General features: G+C 42.0%; 1 protein-coding gene across 2 annotated transcripts in view; it reads left to right on the forward strand.

The window, feature by feature from the left end:
- The window catches only part of EXOC4 (exocyst complex component 4), a 756122-nt gene that overhangs the window by 20360 nt on the left and 723445 nt on the right, over nt 1-12317 (forward strand). For both annotated transcript variants that reach the window (XM_047095756.1, XM_047095757.1), the window contains exon 2: nt 3710-3899. In XM_047095756.1, the coding sequence (XP_046951712.1) occupies nt 3710-3899 (190 nt within the window). The remainder of the gene's footprint in view (nt 1-3709; nt 3900-12317) is intronic.

Consider the following 12317-nt stretch of genomic DNA (forward strand, 5'->3'; position numbering starts at 1 on the left):
AGAAAAATGGGAAGGCATGTTTACTGTCCAGTATAGAAGATGTAGTTTTCTAAGCTGAGGGTTCCTCTCTAGGTACTCACAGCGTATACAGGCACGCATTTGGGTCCAGTTGCCTAACCATCTTGGGACTAGGGGCCTGGTGGTGGGGGGGGGGGCTGCTGCAGATATGCTGGTGCCCTTGCTTCTTGCTGTGCTGTGAATGACAAAGCCCTTTGCTTCTGACCCACGAGTTTTGTGTCTTCTAGCAGCATCCATGAAACTCTGGCTAGCTCACTCGTTAGCTTGTGGGTAGGATAAAATCTCAGACTGTCCACAGTGCTTGACGGCAAAGAGGAGTAAGGTGAGCCAGAGAGGTTAAATCTCATAGCCAGTGCCAAATGACCTACTGTTTTGGGGGTGATGGAATTCGAACCTGTGTCTCCAAAGGATATTCTTTCCATGACCTCGTGGAACACTGCTCTTGCCTTTAGTGCCATCACTGCTGTTCCTGTGACAGTGATCGCCAGCCACAGTCCCCACCGTTTGTTGCGTGCTGGTGACTGCCAGGCCTTGTTTGATCTCCTTTACTTCCCACCAGCAGCCCTCCAAGGAAGGTGACCGTACTGTCTGGGTTCTGTAGGCGAGCAAAATGAGATGCCACGACCAAGGTCACATGGGCAGTAAATGGTGGAGCCAGGATTCAAAAGGTAGAGGGAGGATGACAAGAGGGCTCCCCCCCACGCCCCAAGGGCCGTTAGGAGGGTTAAACATACGTTTTATGAGGTGCACAGCACTGCTGGTTTCTGGCCACTATAACAAACCTTCCTAAAGGCTATTATTATTGTTATTATTAACCTTGGTGCCTTTTCCCCTTCTAATTAAAAAAACAAAAAAACAAAAAAACAAAAAACTTTAGTTTTGGTCTCTCTTGCTGACGAAAGGCAGAATGTCATTCAGCCCGGTTCACATTAAGAGGATGAATATTAAAGGGGTGCAAACCTGGCACAGGCTATTTCCTTATACAAATATTTTCTTTAAAAATGAAAATAGGAGCTAAAATCCCCTATAGACCCAATTTACTTTTAATCTTCATTTTAGTAACCCTTTCCATCTCATAAATAACTCCTAACGCGACGGTAATGTGTTACAGTGACAGCTGATGCCTGGGAAGGTGTCCTCTCTGGGCCTGACATTTTCTTTAATGGTAATTCTCCTAGTTAATGTAAACAATGTGAAATGTTTGGCATGTTTCCTTCCACAAATGGTGGTGGAGAGGAAATCAAAGCATTGTAAAGACGGCAAACTGATCCAGGGTAACTTTGACAAATCCGTGTCTGTGTGCTGTTATAAGGGGAAATGAGAGGTAGATACCTAGGAACTCTTCCCTTTGGGACAGCTGATAAATTGAAGGCCTTTTCTGATTGTGCTTTACTTTAGATTACCAGCCTGGAAGGTTTCAGATTTAAAGAGCAAAGTTATGTATCATAGAAACAATAGGAAGACATGCTTAGCTCCCTGTACCTACGTATTGCAAGTGATATTCATAGCTCCATCTTTGAAGCCATATTCCTCCTAGGTTCTCCACTCTAATTCATGTTATGAGTCAGATACTTGTGTGGGACTTTCTCCCTGAAAGTAACCTTGGAGGTATGGTGGTCTGATATATGATCACCAGTTGACAGAGGAGGATACAGGATTTGGCAGGATACAGGCCTTCCTTCAGGTCTTGGGGTTCCTACTGCGTTGCTTTCCTGAGCGAACACCACAGCCCTTAGAGGCTTTGCCTTTTCCTTCGTTATATGTCTTGTCCTGTCTGTACCTCCCTCACCCCCGTCCCCGCCATTTGCTGCTAGAACTGGTCTCTTGGCATCCCTAACACATTTACACAATTCTTTTTAGAGGTGAGATTGATGTCAAAGACTGGCCTGCTGAATCTCTCTGTAAATTGGAAAAGAAGTTTTATATATTATGTGGCTCATGAATTAAGATCTCTTGCTCTAAATGACAGTTGGGGAAAAAATCTGTTGTACAGTATTTTGCTTGTGAATATCTGGAAGTAGATATGTGATTGATTCACTGACAGACCATCTCTGAAAGCAGTTCTAATGATGGACTTATAATTGATTGCATCCATCATTGAGAGCCTAAACTACCCCCTTCCTAAATTAAAGATAAATGAAATAAGCTATGCTGAATGTATAAGCTGACAAATCTGAGGGAATTTAATGAAACTCTAAATTACCACAGCCAACAGATAAGAGAAAAGGGTTTCTTTGTTGCTGATTATAACACTAAATAAAAAAATTTTTCAAAAAAAGATAATAAAAGAAACAAAGATCTGTGGCCCACATATCAAACTAAGTTATTGAAAGGTTTTTAATAAGTGTATCTATCTCATTCCCTGGTTATTGTTGATTTATATCAATCTCATTAGTGCTGTTGGAAGAATAGTAAACGTAGGGATTGTCTTCTAGTGTAGCTTATATTATTGTTGTTGTAACATACTTTAGAATCGATATGACTTTATTTCCGGGCTGTTGGGGGCTCTGTGCCAAATTTAGTTCATTTAAATGAGCTATTTGGAATGTAGTTCTTCAGTGTATAAGTAATTTTATCAGTGAGTACACTTTTAGCTGTTTGTAAAAGACAGGTTGAGGGTGACTTAAACAGTGGGTGTTTGTTATCTCCCCTAACAAGAAGCCCTGAGGTAAGGCAGTGTAGAGTTGGCTGCTTTGGTGGCCCAATGATGTCACAGCAGTAGCCGGCATTTCTCTTCGCTTTCCCTTCCATGGTTGTAAGGTGTGTGAAATATTTGAGTATCTTAGCGTTGTGTAATAATCGGGAAAAGGGACCTGCATCCTATTAATATTGCAAGAAAACTCCTGGAGGCCCTTAGGTCTCATTGCTCAGATTTGCCACGGATAAGGCGAATGGAATTACTGGGATTCACTCAAGTGATCAAGACCTGCCCAGACTCTTGCAGAGTTCATGCTGCCTCTTAATGGATTAAAATTGGTATGCCAGGGAAAGAGTGAAAGCCTCCTTGGATAGGCAAACAGCAAATCCACTTAGATGGGCTACTGAAATTTGCTATGAAAGTGGTTTCATATTTTCTGTTAGTAACTTGTTTTCATTTCCTCCCTAGTTAGTTAGATGAATGTGCCAGCATATTAACTTGTCTTTTACTGTTTTGCTTTTAAATGAATTTTTTTTTTTTTTTTTTTTTTTTTTAAATATTTTTAATGTTTATTTGAGAGAGAGAGAGACAGAATAGGGGAGAGGCAGGGAGAGAGAGGGAGACACAGGGTCTGAAGCAGGCTCCAGGCTCCGAGCTGTCAGGGCAGAGCCCGACACGGGGCTTGAACTCACAGACTGTGAGATCATGACCTGAGCCGAAGTTGGACGCTCAACCGACTGAGCCACCCAGGTGCCCCATAAATGAATTTTTTAAAAAAAGTTGATTTTGAGAGAGAGAGAGAGAGAGAGAGAGAGAGAGGGAGGGAGAGAGAGTGCATGCCAGCCAGGAAGGGGCAGAGAGAGAGACAGAGGATCCGAAACAGCCTCTGTTCTAACAGCATGGAGCCCGATGGCGGGGCTTGAACTCACGAACCGCGATATCATGACCTGAGCCGAAATCGAGAGTCAGACGCTTAACAGAGTAAGCCACCCAGGCGCCCCCTTTTTTGCTTTTAAATTTCATTCGGCTTGATATAATCTCTGTCTTCACCAGGACTCTGTCTACCAGTGATGATGTTGAAGACCGAGAAAATGAGAAGGGCCGCCTTGAAGAAGCCTATGAGAAATGTGACCGTGACCTGGATGAGTTGATTGTACAGCACTACACAGAGTTGACAACAGCCATTCGCACATACCAGAGCATCACAGAGCGCATTACCAACTCCCGAAATAAAATAAAGCAGGTGAGCCTCCTTCCCTCCTGTGATTGTCGCACCGCATCTACCGTTAGTAGCTTGTAGAGGTGCCACGGTGGTGGTGAATGGCCATGGTGAGTGATGCGTAGCGACGCTTTTCGGGAGTTTTGCAAGTGTCTTTGAAAGCCTGGCTGCGGAGGATCACAGAGGGCATCCCAGGCTTGCCTCTTCCCGATGTCTTATCCTCGGCTTCTGCTGCTCCTTCTCCTTGCCGTGTGAAATGGTGAGGAGGAGGTGGCCTCAACATGAGGACACTGAAGGGCCTCTTGCTATTAGAGGCTCCCATTTCTGTGTATCAAATGTATGGCGTCTGGTCCTATCCCACACTGTGTGTGTGTGTGTGTGTGTGTGTGTGTGTGTATGTGTTGCTGTAGCAGTTGAAAAATTTTTTGAAATTTCGGCTTTCACTGTGTCCCCTCATTTGAAATTGGTTGTGATTTCTATGCAGTCATTGTACATTCTTGGTATGATTTTGAGAAGAAACCCTAACTTACAGATTATTTCAACATGCATTTATGGATACTGGCATTCTTGAATATCGTTCTTCAGTAGTGACGAGCATGTATTAACTTACTTACATTTTGTCATTTTCTTAATATTTTGCAGCAATTTCTTTTCATTCTTTTTTTCTTCCTCCCCGTCTTTCTACTTCTTGCCCCCTTTCTCTCCCCGCCCACCTCCTTCCTTTTGTAGTAGGTCCCTGAAAAACTCTTGGTTCCTGGCTGCCAGGTCTTTACTGCCTAAAGGATAAATTGGGCTCATAAAGGGTATTTTTATATTTGGCCTGAGGGATGAACTGACATTTAGGTGCTGTCACGTCGTCATACGGTTTTGGCCATGTGTTTCGAGGGTCACTCCTTTTAATACCACTCCGATGGCAGTAATTGCTACCACTTAGCACTGCTTGTTTGCCAGGCTTGGCTGTTCCTCACTCAGCAGACTAGGATGTAAACGCTGGTCTCCCTTTCAGGTCCTTGCTGCTGGTTTTCAGACATCTTTTAAGTGGTAACCTCCCTTTTTGAAATGAGCTGTCTTGTGGAACCCCGATATGTTAGCTGCCTCTTGTTCGGTGTTGGGTGAGAGATGCAGGGCCTCATGCTTGATCCCCTCCTTAAAAGCCTGCAGCTGCCCTTCCAGCACCTCTGCGGCCACAGGGCTGCACAGACCATTTGCAGCACTCTGGCTGTGCTATTCATCGGTCAGGGAGTTCCCTGCACTGTGCCCGCCTGGTGGTATCTTCCCCGCCTTTTGCCCGCCCGGGGATATCTAGGCTCCCAGCTTTTTCCCGAATTTTCTTTTCTGTCTTCTAGGCCTTATGTTATGATTTTCTAAGCAGAGACCTAAATTATTCTTCTAAGAATGTGGTTGATAGTTTCAGCCTCTCTGAGTACCGGTTGAGAACCGGTAAGCTCTTTACCTATTTTGAAGCAATTTGTTGACCTCTTTACCTTGTCAAATTAACTGGGAATTTTCAAAAGGAATACTATAATTCTTAGCCTTTACAAATGATGAGTTCATCCTATGGATTTATCTGTGAAACTAGGTAAAGCTGTAGATCAGTTTAAAGTAAACTGTAGTCCATTTTGACCCAATATACTAAGCTCGAGAGGAGTCAGAAAATGAATGTTCAGCGGTGCTGACCTTCTGGCTCTGCCCCGGGGAATCCCAGGAAGGGTGAAGGTTTGGTATCTCTGTTTTCTGATTAGTTTGCTTGGCTGAAAGGACTTTGTCATAATGTCAGGGGAAGCGCTGTGGTGGTTTCTGCCTTGACCCCCTCTCACTTGGAGTCGATAGCCTCTTTGCCTAGAGAGTGTTGGCTGGTTTTGAAGAGTCTCATCTTGATTATTTCACATTTACTTTAGTGGCCATAGTCTGTCCACCATCCCCATTTTTAAGTACGTTGGAATTTTGAACGAAAGAAAATAAAAAGAAAACTTGGTGTTTGTTACATCAGACAGTTGTCAAAGTAAATGTCACACAATTCTGTTATGAATTAGCTTCAGTATTGGGAAGAGAACGGGCTAACGCTCTTTTCCAAAAAGCCTCTAGTAATTGATAAGTAAGAGCAGAAAAATGTTGGGAGAAATGAAAGCGCATTTGTTTCTATTGTATAATTCGACAGTTTTGTAACGTGAAAGTCCATTTCTTATCACCAAGGAAACACTGATGTTTTCTTCCGAATCTTTCCCTGTCATTTTTGGTTTTTAATTGTTACTTTGGATTGTGTGTAAAATCTAGGTGTATGTAGGTGTGTGTATTTTTAAAGTAAAAGTGGGGATGATTGTATAATCATGGGGCTACATGATTTCACACCCAGCAAGATATTGAGGATGTATAGATGTGAGTTGAAATTTTCTTTCTGCTCTCTGCCAAAAGTAATGAGGATTCATTCAACAAATACCTGTTGAGTGCTGGCTGTGTGCCTGGTTCTGTTTTAACTGCTGGGGTGACACCAGTGGAAAACACCTGTCCCTGTCCTCATGGAACTTACACGTTACAGGAGGAGATGACAGGAAAAAGAACGTGGGTGTTATTTAACAGCAGTGATTTGGTCTCTGTATAAAGTGCCTGTTTGGTGCTGAGCGTTGCTCTAGGCTCTGGGGTCTAGAAGTGAATCAAACAAATTCCTGTCCTTGTGGAGTTTACATTCTGCTTTACATTCTAGTCAAGGGAGACCCCACTATAAATTAGTAAAAGGCTGTCTAACAGATGGTAAGAAGTGCTGTACTTAAGAATCCAAGAGCAAGGAAGGGAGAATAGCGAGTTGCTGCTTCAGTGGCCTAGCCGGGCAGAGTTCACTGAGGTTACATTTGAGCCAACACCTGCAGAAACTGAGGGAGAGTCAGGAGAAGCGCCTCAGGAAGAAGGCATGGCAGGGGCAGCAAGGTCTTGAAGCAAGAACATGATAGGAGTTTGGGGGAAGCAGTGAGGAGGCCAGTGGGGCTGAAGCAAAATGGGGTGGGGAGAGGTGAGAGTGCTGGAGAGAGAGGGCGAGGGAGAGAGAGAGAGCTGGTGGGTGAGGTACAGTGTAGTGGGTCAGGTCACGTGGGGTTTTGGTGCCTGTAAGGACTTTGTTCATAACTCTTTGTGACGGGAGACCACTGTAATAAGCTTTTGAACATAAAACTGGCATGATATAACTAACGTTTTAAAAGGGCTGGCTGCTATTCTGAGAGTAGATTTTGGTGGGGACCAAGGCAGGTGAAGGTGTTCGTGTTCATGCTTTTAAAGCTTGAGAACACAGAACTGTTTACATTTCCCGCTATGTTAATAGTTTCGTATATGGATTTATATTGGGAGGATCTATGTCCTTGGGGATATTGAGGTGACAGACAGCGTTGACTCTTTTCCCAGGTAGTCAAGTCTATTGGGAATGTTTTTCTAGATTAAAAAATTTACATGTCCATACAAGAGATATATATGATTGATCAGGTTGAGTGATGTGGATAATCAAAATACTTAGGCTACCCTATTATTACTGTTGAACACATATTGATATCAGTCAGAATGAGATGTTACTGTACTAGAAAACTTCAGAAACCACAGGTACTGCCAGTGTCTCATAATAATGACTGTTCAGCAGCGGCACCAAAATAGAGGGATATGAATGGATACAAGCTGGGAACTTGGGTAATGTTTGAATTTGAATGTAATTGTTGGTCTTTGAATTTGAGTGTTTCCTCCATGCTCTACTAGGTAGAGGAGAGGACATCAGTATCCTCTTAGTATCTTTAAAGGATACTAAGTATCTGTCTAATGTTTATCACAGGAGCTGGAAGACCAGGGAAAACAGATACTTGTCTCTCTTGTGAGGTGTGCACAAACACTTTATGATTCCCCCCAATTTCAGCTGCTCTGTTGGTACTAGATGAAACTGCTAACTCATTTTTCTTGCCTGTAATTGGAAATAACTATATGTGATTATTCAAATGAAGTTGTTAAGAGCTTAATCATTGAGTAGTGCAACATTCATTACTTAACATTTAAAATAATTTTGTGGCTTTTATATGAAACTATACCTTAAGAGGCAGAATAAGAACAAAGAATAATCTTAATATAGAAAATGTCGCAGTAGAGCAACATGGTTGTGGTAGGAAATTGTTTACGGCCCAAACGTATGATGGAAACATCCCGGCTGCTTCTATGAGAAAGGGAGAAAGGGTAGAAAGGTGGGCTAAACGGTGGGCAATAATGCGCTAGCATAATTTAAAATGTACTAGGCAGTATTGCATGTTAATGCGGTCACAAGAACTATGCGCTTATCTCTCCGTTCAGTTTAACTGTATCTGTATTTGTGTAGCATGTCAAGACTCTGCAACTTAATGGAAAAGTATTGCCCTCAGAAGGGGTTCTGTGGAGCCTCTCAGAGAATTTAAGACCTTAGAATGGCAGCTAAACTCGCCCCTCCTCCTCCAAAACTAAGGCAACAAAAGCATGGGAATAAAAGTTTGAAGGTAATTTAAAAGTGATCTGCAGTTCTTCTAACAGGCTTTTAAACAGAACGGTGAGTGGTGTTTCTGCACTTCTTTCTAGGCACTTTCTAGAAGGCTGTGGAAAAAAATGGGTTGGACACAGGTCAGGAGAATACCCATGAACACGCTTATATGTAGATTTATTTTTAACTACAGAAGAGAAGTCTGTTTTGTACTTTCAGAATTAAGAATGACGTTGACTGTTACGTTAGTTTTCACCTCCCATCCCTTGCGTAGAACATTTCTAGTCTCTAGTTTCAGTGGGGTGCTTGCACATTTGTTGTGCTTTATTATAGATAGTTTGCACACTCAAAGGCAGTCCCTCCTCCCATTATCCTTGATCAGAATCAGAAAGGCATTGAATTAAGGCCTGGATCCATCAGCCTCTCGTACATGTATCTCTGTTACTCAGAGGCTCCAGGTAGTTTTCCTCCTGTCTTCATCTTCCCCAAGTCAAGGGTGCGAATGACTCTATCTCTCTGCTTTCTGTATCCTCTCCCATACCCATTCCCAGTAACCTCTTGGGGCCTGTTACCCTCATTTTCTCTTTTGCTAATAGTCTCTAATTAGAATGGCTGGAAGTTCTAGTATATTGAAACTGAAATTCTTGCTGTGGCTGAACAGGTGATTAGGAGCAAATGTGAAGTTACTAGAAGTCTCAGGAAGGAAAGGAACTTGTGTTTGAAGAAGGATTTCTGTACGTGGGTTTCGATGTCTTGATTTGAATAGTTTGACTCCGTGGATTTATTTCAAGAAGAAACAGGAAGATAATTTTTCAATCTTAATTATCCTGATAAATTAAAATAGAATGGAATTAAAATACTGTTACCACATCGAGAAATAAAAGTTTAGACGTACTTTGGTAACTTTCTCACATTTTAGATGATATTCATTGATGGATACAGTCCTGTTTCTCTTCCCTGTATAAAAACATTTATTGAGCTATAATTTACATACAATAAACTGCAGTATTTTAGAAGACAGTTCAGTGAGCTTTGGCAAATGTATATGTCCTAGGATGTGTTCCCACCCACCCCAGAGAGTTCCCCCTTGCTTCTTTGGAGTGAAAAGACTGTGTTCCTCTACTTCTTTCCCACTCCCCTCCACATGTTCAAATCACAACTGCTGATTTGAATTCCATCACTACATTAATTTTTGCATGTTCTAGAACTTCAGTATGTACTTCTTTGTATCTGGCTTCTTTTGTTCAGCATAATGTTTCTGAGATTCTTCATATTTCTTTTCTTTTATTACTGAGTAGTATTACCCCCCTGCCGCCCAAGTTTTAAAATAACATTTCTTCATAACCGTGACTTTCCAATCAAAAAAGCTGAAGCCTCGGGGCAATTTAATATTAAAAGTTCTTGTACCTTCTTATGTCTGGAGCTTTGGCTAATAACTCAGTTTAGGGAATAGTTTTGGTGATGTTCATTTTCCACACAGCCTGATGCTGTCTTCCCCACCCCTAAACACAGACAGAGTCTACTTTTCTTTTCCATTTTCTTCCATGTAGTAAGCAAAAATGAGAAGTGAGCAGACTACATTGTATATATCCTGCTGTGAAATGCCCTAACAGTCCTTTTCCCAATCAGAAAGGAGTTTGCCAAGCTTTACTGACACTTAGTAAGTTTATCCCGAGCCTCTTGATCAAGAGCCTAGTTGGGTGTTGCACGACATAAAATTTATTTTTAACAATTTCCATAATAACTGTTAAACACCAAAGAAAAATCCGAGAATTACAGAACCCAGGTGATAAAAGTAGACTATCAGAAATCAAATTCTAACAGATTTTAACTAAGGATTTAAAAGAGAATGGATTTAATAGTTGGAGTTCTGGGGCGCCTGGGTGGCGCAGTCGATTAAGCGTCCGACTTCAGCCAGGTCACGATCTCACGGTCCGTGAGTTCGAGCCCCGCGTCAGGCTCTGGGCTGATGGCTCAGAGCCTGGAGCCTGTTTCCGATTCTGTGTCTCCCTCTCTCTGCCCCTCCCCCGTTCATGCTCTGTCTCTCTGTGTCCCAAAAATAAATAAAAACGTTGGAAAAAAAAAAAAATAGTTGGAGTTCTTAGCCCAGAGACCAAGAGTGCCAAGAGGATCTGGGAATAGCCTTGAGAAATACGTTTAAGAAGTCCAATAAAGGGCATTAAGAGATACACAGTTCCAAAAGAAGACCTAGGAATGAAGAGTAGAGCCTGGGGAATACCGTCAGTAATAGTGTAACGACTTTGTATAGCGATAGATGGTAATGACACTTCGTCATGGTGAGCATTTTATAATGTATATGATGGTCATATCGTTGTGTCATATACCTGAAACCAATAGTACATGTCAACCATACTTCAGTTAATATTTTCAAAAGTCAAAACCGTAAGTGGTGACAAAAACCAGTACTTCCCTACCTCATCCTTCCCCAGTCCCACTTCCAAAACTTCAGAGACACTGACTTTTACTCTTAGTAATATGCTTATACTATTCTTGGTTTTTCTACTTTAGACATTGGATATAAGCTTCCGGCTATGGAAGATGAGGATTTAGGTCCCCCTCCCACCCTTTCCCCTGCCCTACTTCATCTTCTTCCCACATCCTCTCTCTAGTTGTATCCTAGTTGTTGGTTAAATAGATGGTGCTCATTTTATTACAGCTACGTGACTATTTCCCTCTGAGCCATCCAGCATACTATTTGTGCCTGTGCAGTTTTGTTGTTGCTGTTTTCCTTGCAGTTAATGCTTGAATCCTCCTGTTGCCTGTCTTCTGCATTGGTTTTCCCCTTTCCTGGGTCCTGTGTTTCTGGTCTTCTGTTATTCTCTTGTGTTGATGGAGCACGTTCTTCACTAGCTTGCTGAGCTATGGTGCATCTAAGGTTTATCATTTTGAGAGCTTATAAGTCTGAAAATGTCTTTATTCTTCCCGCACACTTGATTGATAGTTTTTCTGGGAAATAATTCTCTCTTAGGATTTTGAAGCTATATCATTCCTTTGTCTTGTAGCTTTTAGTGTTGCTGTTGAGAAAAGTCTGATGCATTCTGATTCATAATGCTTTATATGGATTCTGTCCCTCCCCACTTCCCCCAAAAGCTTTTAAGATCGCCTCTCTATCCCATGTGTTCTCACACAGCAGGATCACATGTCCTGGCGTGGTTCTTTTTTCACTCCATTTTCTTGAACACTTGGTGTACTTTTTCAGTCTAAAAACACATGTCTTCTGGAACATTTTCTTTTATTGTATTTTTCTTCACTCCATTTGTCTCATTTTTCCTCCCCTGGAACTCCTATTTGGCAAATAGTGGACTTCTTGGATCAGTCTCCTCATTTCTTTTATCTTCCACCTTTCGTTTTTTGTTTTATTCTCTGTAGATTTCCTCAAAGATAGCTTCTGACCTTTATATTGGATTTTTTTCTACCATATTTTAATTTCCAAAGCTGTTTTTATTCTCAGGTTTTTTTTTTTTTTTTTATAGCATCCTATTCTTGTTTCATTGATGTAATATTTCCTATTTTTCCTAAGGGATATTATAGTTATCCCAGTCCCCTCCAGCACTTTTTTCTGTTTGTTTGTTTTGGTGCCTGCCTTTGCGTATTCCACGCTTTCCTTGGCTGTCTGGTGATCCTTGTCTAACTATTTGAATGAAAGAGGGAGTCAGTACAAAGCTGATTGGAAAGCTCAGAGCATGTTGTGGGCCTTGTCTAGTGATGATCGTGCAGGGACCCAGTAGTTTCCTCGGCGAAACTTCAGGTGTCACTAACTCTGGGTCTTTTCGCCTTGTCATCTTTCCCAGGGAAGGCCATAAGTTTCCTGTGTTGGAGCTAAAATTCAGGCTGAGTGTATTTAGAGGCAACCCTAGCAGGAGGCTGGGTGTCCAGAGCAGGCTGAGGATTTTACTGTTCCATAGGCCCACTTTAATATCATTCTTGTGTTTGCAGTCTGGTGCCTCACA

This window comes from Lynx rufus, unplaced genomic scaffold (genome assembly GCF_022079265.1).
Source record: "Lynx rufus isolate CCGP_SWC_20201006 ecotype Redwood Valley unplaced genomic scaffold, mLynRuf1.p SCAF_4, whole genome shotgun sequence".
Taxonomy (NCBI): domain Eukaryota; kingdom Metazoa; phylum Chordata; class Mammalia; order Carnivora; family Felidae; genus Lynx; species Lynx rufus.